This window comes from Gastrolobium bilobum, unplaced genomic scaffold, assembly GCF_033153095.1.
Source record: "Gastrolobium bilobum isolate Gb01-03AN ecotype WA unplaced genomic scaffold, APGP_CSIRO_Gbil_v1 utg6518, whole genome shotgun sequence".
In the NCBI taxonomy this organism is placed as follows: Eukaryota; Viridiplantae; Streptophyta; class Magnoliopsida; order Fabales; family Fabaceae; genus Gastrolobium; species Gastrolobium bilobum.
Genome location: NW_026895694.1, coordinates 42008 through 54338, shown reverse-complemented (window position 1 = coordinate 54338; position 12331 = coordinate 42008). Strand labels below are relative to the sequence as shown.

The following is a 12331-nucleotide window of genomic DNA, read 5'->3' as shown; positions in this document are numbered from 1 at the left end:
GTACGGTACTGTTCATCTATACAGTACTATTCATGTATACGTCACTATTCACGTATACGACACTATTCAAAAATACGATATCTTTAATTTTTTGAATACATTTTCACCGTTAAAATTCGCATCTAAACACTTTTGTCAACATGAGCTAAGCCTCAATAAAGCTCTAACATGCTCATTCAAACCAAACTTTCAAAATAGAAACCTAAATTCAATCTTCCTCAAAACGCAAAGAAAACTAGGATTTCTTAACATAAACTTACCTAGAACGAAGGGGAAAGCTTACTTCAAGCTCCCATGGCTTCAAGCTCCATCAAAACCCCAAATTTCCATGAAATTCGAAATATTAGGAGAAGAAGATCTCTCTCTTCAGTGAACCCCACCCAAAAATACTGGTACTAATGGATTTCTCTCGAAATTTCTCACAAGTTTGGCTTTGGAACAGAGTGATTTGGAGGTCTCTAGCTCAAGTTATGAGCCTTGGAAGATTTAGTTACTATTCATGAACAAAAAGAAAAAGAGAGACAGAGGCCCGCAGGAGACGGACGGAGAAATGAATGAGGAATAGTAATTTTCTTTAAAAATTCCACTTATATAGGTTAAGTGAAATCCAACTGGGTAAAAGTTTATCTATCTACACAACTCCATTCTTTACCAAACTTTACCCACTGGACTAGAATATTTTTCTACTCATATTTCTAACTTTACTTTCACTTTTCGGGTAACTTTTCTTATCCGCATTTTTACCCATTAACTGTCATTTTAACTTCTTTTTCACCAAAGCTGACTTTATTTCTTTTTCTTCTAAATATTCTTCAATATTAAATCCATAAATAAATGTGAGGGTCATTATAAATAACAGATGGTAGATCCTCAGGCTAGCTTGTGACTTGGGATGGGGTGTTTTTTTAGTTAATGATGACTTATGGGTTAAATGGTCTTGAGTTTTGGACTCAAGTTTGTACCCAAAAAAGCAAGTGGGAGATTGTTGGGTTTGTGCTCTTTTACTAAAGCCTAAATGAGCTAAGAGTGTGAGAAGAGCCGAAAAAACCTAGAGCCCAGTGAGGTTAGGGCTAGGGTTTCTTGGAACCCTTATAAATGCTACCACTTAAGTCATCAGCTTTCGAGGTCAATAAACATAAGAGGTAAGCTCAAATATGAAGAGGTGCCACACACTTCCCCTTCTCCCTCGAGAGATAACTTGGAAGGTTTATCATAGAGCAGAGATTTATTCGAGCTAGAGAAATCTGTTCGTGTTATGATGTAGAAGAGAACGGTACGTAAGTTTGTGTTGTGATGCAAAGGAAATCAGTTCATGAAGGAAAATCATACACAAGGTGATTCTACGAAGATCTGCGTGTCAAGAGGTAATTGTGAAATGAGGATGATTCAGTAAGCATACCAATGTACTAAGTCTTAAATCATTTTCGCATAAATTCAATAGTTCGTACAACTCTCATATATGTAAAACAATCAATTCAAATCAAAAGTTTAAAATATTTGAAAAATGACACATTAATAATTTTATATTATATTTTAGTAATACAAAAGAGGAAAAAAAATCATTTTTTTATTTTTATCAATTTATGTTTCCAAAAAACCGGTTTATTTTTTGAAACAAATAATTGAATTATTTTATCAAACAATATTTCTAACCATTTCTATTCCTAGATTAAAAGTTAAGAAAAATAATAATTTATCAGAACATTATCATACACATCCTAAATAGGTGAACAATTTAATTTGTAGCTATGTTTATGTTATTTTGTTTTGTTTTAGTTTCCATCCGTTTTCTAAAAGGAAATGCGTATATGATCAAATTCCACTTGACCTCCTCTAAATGTTAATTCACTAAGAATTTCCCAGAAGTTGGTCCTTATTTTGCTTTCCAAAAGTGAGCAGACATAAAGCATTCAGTTTAGTTTGTAGCTTTATGTTTAGTTTTTTTTCGTTTTCCAAAAGCAACCGTGAATATGAGCCAAATTCCACTTAAGCTCTGCTTACAAGCGAAGAGACCCAAGAATTTCCCTGAAAGAAACAAAGCAGTATAAATTGGGTCTAATATATATTAATGCTTTTTTCTTTTGCATGTGCAATTAACTTTCTTTTAGCCAATATCATTTGGCGATTAAATTTAGATCCACAATTCCACATGCATTTATATTATTTTTATCTCCGTGGTATTTGGGTTATACCTTTTTGTAATGACTTTGAAGAACATCTATGCTTTAATGTGTGGTTGGTTAAATTAAATTATTCACCATCCAAAATGAAATGACCCACCATTGGATGGAACTATAGCTTTTAAAGTCAAACACTTCAACTTTATAAATGGGTGATTACAGACAAATGCGTCTACTTCTGGAATGGACAGCCCAAAGAGCACTTGGAAGAAAAAGCAGGGGAAATTATGTTGTGCTAATAGTCAGCTGGAAACTTTGTTTAAATTTATCAACTTTGTTATGGGGTCATAAAAATGGGTGTTATTCACTTTCAGGGGAAACCCCTTTATAAATACTCAGTTAATTTTGTAAATATGTCTCTTGAAACCCTAACTTTTCTAATTATCACTTTGTCCATACACACATCTCCTCTGGTTTTTCAGCCTTTTATTTGTGCATAGTGATATATTATTACACGCAGTCTTTCTTCCATAAATACCGCTAACTCACATATCCAACAGAAATCTTGATCCACTAGAACCAAACAAAAATTGATGTTTGTTTCCTTTCATGGTTCAATCACAAAAAGGACACCTAACAATCAACCAAATTTGTTAAAACACACTAGTAAGCTCAGGACCTTTGTCACCTATCTGAACTTCCAAGTCTAGATTAGGAAATACCACACATTATGTTAGACATATATTACATTAAATACTAGTCAGACGTTATTTAAATACTTATGGCTTATAATTTAAATTTTTTTAAATTATTTTTTTTATAAAAACAACTAAGATACCATAATATTCAAATACACAATTATTATGTTCTACTTTCCAAAATCAAAAACAATTAGTATGTTCTAGTTTTAACGTTTAATCAGAGAGGGAAACTGCTTGGAGTTTCATGGTCACAAAGAGCTAAGTGTTGCTATATGCTAATGGAGAAAAGTGGTGTTCCCACTAGCAATAACATGCATATACGACTGAACTTCAATATTAAGCTTTTTTAAATGTTGAATATGACTTCCACCAATTGCTATTGGTGTGCATACACCGGTCAGAGGCAGAACAACTAACACTCTTCTCACATTGTTCTCAAACTTAGGGCAGAAGGTGGGGTGGGAGATAGACACCACCCATCATAGTGTTAGAAATATTCAAGAGTGAGTAATTATGAAGTTCCACACTGATTATAAATGTTCCAAATAAGTATTATATAAGTGTAAAAAGATCCATACAATTTGAGCCTTAAGGTTTTGGGTTCAGATATGGTATCGGTCCACTTATTGTGGCTTGTTGCTTGGCCTATTGGTGGAAGAATCCATTGCAAATAATTTTGGGCTCTCTTGTAATCGGTTCACTTATTGTGATTTGCCGCTTGCCCTATTGGTGAAAGAATTGCAAAGAATTCATATAAAAGCCATCATTTAAAAACTTTGCACTTGATAAAAAATCTAGATCGTTGATCATGGAGAAATCGCTACCACATTTCGTGCCTATTACCTGCCTCATAAACCTTTGTTATATTCCACCTTTAGTGAGTTTCTTGGATGTGTACCTATCTTTACTGTTCCATTACTATTCATATATGAAATATTCCTAAGCTTCGTGGTGATTTCCACTAAACATTGACTTTGGATTAGTGTACCTACTTGGGTTTTGCCACCCCAACATTTTTTGTCATCTTCCACTTTCATTATGTGCTCCATCTTTTGTTGCCACATTGACTTTAAATATATCTTTCATGTCCACCCAAAAATCCCCTGCACCCCAATATTAGCTTTGGGTTTTCCCATCCACAAGGACCACAAGCTGATTTGAAAACTTTCCAAAGAGTGGAAATGCGTTGATCCTCTAATTAATGATGGGTTGCTATCACCTTTTTGAATTTGGCAATATGATTGCTCCTCCGTAGTCCACTTTCGATACTAACAAGAAAAATCTTACCAACAAGTGTATAAATTGAGTACTAGCGTATGTGAAGTAACACAACCAAGAGCTTTAATTTGTAGTTGAGAAGTCTATTAATTATAACAAGAATGAAAGGCACTCTCCTTCGCCTGTTTGTGATTCTCTTAGGGCTCTCTCATCTTATATGCTTCAAAGCAGTCCCTATTACAAGTAAATTCTATAGCCATACTTGCAATTTTATTCTTGTAGAGACGTATAGTTCACCTTCTTCTTCCTCTTCTTATTCTCCTAACGAAAACTTGCTTCTATAAACAGGAACTGAAAGCCTTATGCAAGGTCCCCACGTTCATCTTGCACCGGAGAATACCCACAACCACAAGGTACTTACAAATTTGCTGCTCTAAATAAGACTATTGCTAATTAAGTTGCTTAAGACGCACAATGCATTTTAATTACTAGATATAAAGAAGCTTATATATATTCTTAGGATATATTTTTCTTATGTTGTAGGAAAAGAATTATCTTATGTTGTAGAAACAAAAGTATAAGTGGGACCCACATGTAAGAGGAGAGAGAGAAAAAGAATGGTGGGACCCAATCCTTTTTGTGTGTGTAGGAGAGATGTTTATCTCATGTAAAATGAGATAAACATAACCCATATTCTTATCGAACCGGACTAGTTGAGTTTTTGATGGACCGGTGTAAAAAAACAAAAAACTTATATTTCATGTATTTGAATACAGATTATCAATGGAAGAAACTTGCACGGGGAGGAGCCAACCATTATTGAGAGGATGGACTTGGAACTCCATGACTACCCTGGTTCTGGGGCTAATAATCGTCACACTCCAAGGACACCATAACCATAATATGTGTGAAATGCTGTGTTGATTGTTAGTGGCTCTACGTAATACAACCTTATAATGTTAACACAGTTATCAAGTTAACATATATTGTTTCTCAATAACTTTATTTAGTAGACATAATATAGGTCGATCGTAGAAGCAATTATGAATGTATGACGAGGTAAAGGACTAGCTAGGTAAACTGAAATCAAAGTGTTCAGTGTGATTAATGAGAGAACTCAGACCCTTGTGTTTGTTAGTTTGAATTGCTGCGTATTTATTGCAACACCTATGATGCACTTAATGTTGACCAGATAAACATATCGAAGTAATTAATGGACTGATTCAAGAAATATACAATCAAACCAAATTATGGTCCATTAAACATTATTTATATGTTTAAAAAACTAGCAATTTGAAACCATCGGTGGAACTGTATTGGTGCAACTGCGTGGCAAGTGCATAAATAAATTTTTGGAAAAAAAATAAATAAAGTATATTTTATGTCTTCAACAAAAATCATAGGTCTAATTTAATCTCTTAGAAAAAAATTGACTCGCGGTTCCTCTGAATTCCAAAATAGAACCGGTTAGTCGAAATTGTAGTCCTTCTGAAATTCAAAGAAGACCTAAATTAGTCCCTTGAAAAGACTAACATGGGTTTATTTTGGTATTCAGAGAGATTACGAGTAGATTTTTTTTCCCAAAAAGATTAAATTGGGTCCCGTGATTTTTGTTAAGGATCCAAAAAGTACTTTATTTTCCTAGTAAGCTCAAGTTTTTTTTGGTTTATATTCTTTTATTTTTTTAATACATTTAAAATTTTCTTTAAAAAAAATTTAGAGGGCAACGCTTCCAAACCCCCTCCCTAAATGTGTAAACATAAATAAAATTTATTGGTCTCCTATTGTTTGAAACCTAACAAATTATAATCAAATCCCAATTTAAATAAAGTAACATATTTGATTGTAATTAATTGGAAAAAATTGAAAAGCAATAAATTTGACTTGATTTTATATCTAAGAATTGTAAATGTTTTAAACCTGCAGTTATTGAATAATAGTTTGATTTATCTTTATTTTAGAGATTTTATTATATTTTTAGCCATTAAATATATATGTTTTTATTTTAATTATTATAATTAAGAACTGAAGAATTTTTTTTATTTATTAAATCTCAATTTTCTATTTAGCCATTTTTTCTCATCCAACTAGCAATATAACATTTCCAGTTACGCTTTAATTCACCTAAATATTACCGATACTCATTTCCGAATAGATATTGCAACAGTACTACCTAGAACAAAAACAATTGTAAACAGAGGAAAAAGAAAGTTTTTGGATCATTGCAGTGCTGGCTCAGGGGGGAACGCGTCCTTAATTTAGATCCATTATTTTATAGGCCCGTGATTTTATGATAATATTTCTTGTCTAAGAACATAGTCAATTTTACCAGACTTCTCAAATACAAAACTATCCAAATTCAAAACCATAAGAAACCACATTCTCACATGCACCCAATGTTAGAGAGGAAATATAAAAGAAATATCATTGGGAGACATCTCTTATAAGTTTAAGCTGTTGAGTTAAATTGATTAATTATGAATTATGATTATTTTGGATTTTGTCTATTACAATTGGAAAATGACCCATTTTTTATGGAATCTTTCAGCGAAACTGATCTGGATAAAATACGGTAAGTCCGTCAAAGGCCAAAATCCACAGAACAAGGCCCAAACTCACAAGGCCCAGAACAAGGCGCGATGTTCTCAATCGTGCCTGAACCGCCTTTCAACATAACTTCGGAGATAAGAAAGCAATCAAAGGAACCAATGAAGATCTACCGCGCTATTGAACAAATAAACAGAAGACAGCACCAGCTTGCCACCACTCTACCAAGATAGCCTGACATAATCAGATAAGGCTACGGAAGCATCAGCTGAACCTGCAGCCCATGAACAACCTATCAGAAGTCATATCGCCTACTTAAGGCGGCATCAGATCCACTATATAAACAAAGGATACATGCTCAGGTATAACAATCTAATTCAGTAAGAATACGCATAAACCTGACATTGATACTGACTTGAGCATCGGAGTGTCATTGCAGGTACCCCCCCTCCCCCAGTCAGGATCATCGCGCCAAAGGAGAATCAAACTCATCACGTCATCAACAACTACCACCAGCCCAGGAAACAGATAACCCAAACCAAAGTCTTCTCATCTCAACCGTGAGTGATTAGGCCCTATACACTTTGGCCAGCCCATATAGTATTGGTCTGATCATTGCCGCCGTATGTGGGGATTCTATCATTTACAACCCATTCAGTCACAATTTAAAAACATAGTTGATACCATAAGCAAATCCCAGAACGGTTCCAAAGGCAAGCAAAGAGAAACACCTGCCTCCTGTGAAAAATCAGCCTTATCAATAGCACCAATCTCCATGCACCACGACAATCCACCCATAACCCAACACCTATTGAAGCTTATTACCCAGCAGAACAAAAAAATTGCTCAGTAGAATCTTATTACCCAGCAGAACAAAAAAATTGCTCAGTAGAATCGAGATTTAGCTTGATTAAAAAAATCACAGAAGGCTAGAGAGAAAAACCAGGAAAAAGGAAAAGAAAAACAAACAAAACCTGATAAAGAAACTGAGAAAGAGTTCAAAAATTCTGGTGAAGGTGAGCCAGGACATGAACATTCCAAACAAGATCATGGACCCTTTGGTCAGAGCAAGAAAGGTGAAGAAAAAAAAGAAACCCATGAAAATTCTCAGGGAAACTCTAAGACAGTTTCACGTGTCTTGCATCCCTTTACCTCATGTATCATGAGTGTCCCCATTCCCATTGACGTAAAAATTACAGCCGAGAAGTATAATGGAAAGGGAGACCCGCAAGATCATCTGGAATAATTCCAGACAAACATGATGGCACAAGATGTTGCTGATCCGGTAGCTTGCAAGCTATTCCCAACAACCCTGACAGAAATCGCGCTTAGATGGTACTCCGCTTTTCCAACCAATTCGATTCAAAGTTGGGAGGATCTCACCAACCAATTCCTTATACGGTTCGCAACTAGCAAAGCGCAGCACAAGTCTACATATGCCTTGAAAATAGTACGACAAGGAACACATGAAACTCTGCGCGATTACCTTAATAGGTTTTTTGATGAAGCACTCTTAGTAAGAGATCTAGATCCACAAGTTTCCTTACATCTCATTATAGAGGGATTGCTTGAAAGTCCTTTCTCTATGTCGTTGGTAAAAAAACGCCCACATACCATAGAAGAACTAAGAGCGCGATCTGAAAAATTCCTTGATCTTGAAGATTATAAACGATCGCGGGATACTTCTGGCATCAAATCAAAATCAGGCAATTTTGAAAAAGATGTCCAAAAGAATTTTTAAAGACAGTTCTGGGAGAAAAGAAAGTGGGAAAAGTTCGATAATTATACTCCTTTGAACACATCCGAAGACGAATCCTGAAGAAAGTCTTCCAAACTAGTTATGTTCGCATTGTTAAGCCCCCACCATTGAAAAAAGGAGGACGACATGACGAAACCAAATTCTGCGAGTTTCACAATGGTACCGGTCATACCACTGATGAGTGCTTGGATTTGAAAAACACCATTGAACTACTTATCAGAGCAGGCAAACTTCAAGAATTCATTTCTACCTGTAGAGAGTTTAAGGCACAAAGAAGGCGGGATAGAAGTCTTGATCGTGATCAGAATCCTGACCGACAAAGGGCATATCCCAGGAGGGACTACAATCCAGCCAGAAATAACAATGATAAGAACGCGCGCGATGACAGCGCTGATAGACGTCAAGGAATTCCAATGCGGTATAGACAGCAGGTAGCGCAACAGCACTAACTGCCCAATAATGCTGCCGGAGTATTAGCCATCATCGTTGGAGGAACTGCCGGAGTAGAAGCTACTAACTCACAATGCAAGAGACATTTAAAATCAATTATGACAGTTCATGATCACACACAGCCATCTACATCCCGCTTCAAGCGTCAACCCATAAGTTTTGAGGATGATGATTATTGTGACATCATCCTAGATCATGATGATCCATTGGTAATTTCCGCTTGCATGGCCAATCTCCAGGTAAAACGAATTATGATTGATAACGGCAGTTATGCTGATATAATCTTCTAGGATGCTTTCCGCACGATGAATATCCCAGAAGAACATTTAATTCTAGGCTGTACAAATTTGATCGGTTTTTCTAGTGAATGCGTACAACCTAAAGGTACCATCAAAATGTGGGTAACCTTTGGGGTCATGCCTCTGGCTCGTACTGTTAAAGTACGCTTTTATGTTATCGAATATGCGTCTGCATATAACATTATCTTGGGACATCCCACCATTGCCGCTTTAAAGGCAATCATTTCTATGCCTCATCTTTTGATGAAATTTCGAGACTCCACTGGCGCTATTGTTGCTATTAGAGGAAATCAGAAAGCGGCACGTAGCTATTACAATACCAGCTTACAAGTAAAGTCAGCAACTCTTCGCGTTGAGAAAGGCAAGGCATCAATCAATATGACTGACTTAGACATGCGTGAAGATTTGCGCGATGCGCGACCCCAGCCTGATGGTGAATTAGAGGATCTCCAACTTGGTCCATTGCCTGAAAATGTTACCAAAATTGGACGTCACATACCAAAAATTGAGAAAAATGAATTAGTGGCAGTATTATTAAAAAACAAAGATCTTTTTTCTTAGACAGCAGCTGATATTCCAGGAGTAGATCCTGATGTCATATGCCACCATCTTACTCTTGATCCTAAAGCAAAACGAATCGTACAAAAGAAGCGTAAGATCTCTCCTGAAAAACAGCAGATAGTTGATACTGAGGTAACAAAGTTGCTCGATGCAGGGATTACTAGAGAGATCATGTATTCCACTTGGCTCTCTAATATCGTGTTAGTCAAAAAAGCCAATGGAAAGTGGCGCACGTGTACTGACTACACAGATCTCAACAAACATTGTCCAAAGGATTTTTATCCCCTCCCTACCATTGACAAATTGGTGGACAATTCTGCAAGATATCAGATTCTTCCTTTTATGGATGCATATTCAGGGTATAACCAAATCCCCATGTTCAAACACGATGAAGAGGCCACAACTTTTATTACTGAAAAGGCTACCTATTGTTATAACATGATGCCATTCGGTCTTAAAATACCATGACAGCTCCAAAACACCCTCAGAACTTGGAACAGGTGTTTCAACAGTTGCGCAAGTATAAATTGCGACTTAATCCAGCCAAATGTGCGTTTGGAGTTCCCACTGGAAAATTCTTGGGATTCATGTTGACACACCGAGGCATATAGGCAAATCGTGACAAATGCAGAGCAGTCCTCGACATGGCTAGCCCTAGAAATATTAAGGAATTACAACAATGACTAGAACGATAACAGCTTTAACTCCGTTCCTGTCTGCATCAGCACAACAGTAAGATACTATTGTAGTATTTTGGACAATAAGAAAACACATGTTAGATGACTTAAATCATTTATTAGAGTTAAAATTTGAAGAAAGGATGAATATGTAATTAACCCAAATGATTATTGACTAAGTCAAAGATGGCTTAAGACTTAAAATATCTTCATTTCGCTTACGTTTCTCGTCTTCTTAGTTGGCTTTTCTTCTCAAAATCGTGGAGACCATTTGAGAGTGAGCTTGAAATTCATTTTGAGTTCTAGCCATTAAAACACCAAAGCTTGTTTATGAAAATTGTTTAGGATAGCATGGTGATCAAAACCCATTAACCAAACCTTGTTAAAAATCATTGAGTTGAACATATTACCTCTTGAAAATGGTGCTAGGTTGGATGTACATGAAGCCAGAAGAGGTGCTTTAATCTCTTTGAAGCTTGGGAAATGCTCCTATATCCATTTTAGGAAGCCTTGTGCTGAGTAAACTCCATTTTTCTTAATTTTTCATGGAGATTGATAAATTTACATTCTTGGATGAATAGTGAATTTATGGATGTGATGTTCATGGGTTTTTTTAGGGTTTTAATGGTGGAATATGTTCCTTTATTGTTCTAGTGGTTAATCCACCTGGTTTTAGTCATTAGAAGCTTTGAAGTGATGATGAATCAACCAACTCAAGCTTTGCGCCATTCTTGAACCATAGGGTTGGAAGCTTGCTTGATCTTGTGTGAAGCTTGGAAATCAATTCTAGTATTATTTCAAGTAATTACAATGTGAGAAAGCCTTGCTTTCCTTTAGTGTTTATGGTTAAATCACATAGCCTAGTCACTTTATTAATAGTGTCTTAAATGTCATGACTTGAAATGAGCTTGAATTAATACGAAATATATGATAAAGAATGGTGTTTATTGTAGAAAAAGTAATGAAACAATCATTTGAACTATTGTTTGAATTATAGTTTAAAAATAAAGTAAGGGTTTCATGTGTATAAGTCTTGGAATTGGACTTTGATGATGGTTATTGGTTATTTGATTGGTAATATAGGTATGAACCAATTGATAGCTTGAAAGAGGATCAAGTATTAGATTAAACTATTAATGGAAACCTTGTTTCTTGAATAATCAAGAATAAGGTAAGTTCATGAATATGTATTTTGTGTGCATTATGGCCATTAGATTAATGGTGAATATAGAATGCATAATATTGATGATGTTTGTAACCTTTAACTAGGTGATCTTGGTGTGAAAAGTGTTGTGGATTGACTTGCGTGGGCTTGAAGAAAGCTTTGCAAGAAAGAAAGTCTATTAGAGGTAAATATCTGGACCTGGAGTTAATTCCCTTGTGTGTTCCACCATGCTCCTTTGGGAGGAATGGTTGATATGATGTGGTATATGGTAGTAATAGTGAATGGTATGATTATGCGTTGATATAAATTGATAAATTATATAATGATTTATGGTTGATGAATGAGGTGATGATTGATAAATGATAGATGATTGAATGATTATTTGGCTAGTAGAAATGTATGATAATGTTGGGCTTCCCCTGGAAACAACCTATGAGGATGCCCAGTGTGGTTAAAACCTAAAAGAAACAACCCTACGAGGACCCTAGGTTTACTGAAATTTTTATCTAACCCCGTGTTTGGATCACATTTTAGGTACATTTACTGATAGAGTTGGAGCTTCATAGGGAAAGAAGCCCATGTAGAGTTTGGATGATGCATATATGTTAGGATATGTCATTTTGATGATATTTGGCTTATGACATGAGAGATACCATGTAGAAACATATTTTCTATAGCCTTTATCATTTGACATATTTGTATAATGTTGAGAAAGGCTTGTATATTATGACATGTAATACTTGGTATATTTGAGCACTTTTTTTTTGTACATAATATATTTGAGCACTTTTGATGTAAATATTGATGTTCAAATATTAGATGTATGGTAATTGT

The 12331-nt window shown here is 35.4% G+C and overlaps 1 protein-coding gene across 1 annotated transcript; it reads left to right on the top strand.

Moving 5' to 3' along the window:
* Nucleotides 1-4142: 4142 nt before the first annotated feature.
* Nucleotides 4143-5211, top strand: LOC133291687 (uncharacterized). Its single transcript, XM_061489989.1, has 3 exons — nt 4143-4282; nt 4388-4452; nt 4816-5211. The coding sequence occupies exons 1-3, from the start codon at nt 4201-4203 to the stop codon at nt 4933-4935; spliced, it is 267 nt and encodes an 88-aa protein (XP_061345973.1). The 5' UTR covers nt 4143-4200; the 3' UTR covers nt 4936-5211.
* Nucleotides 5212-12331: the final 7120 nt, after the last annotated feature.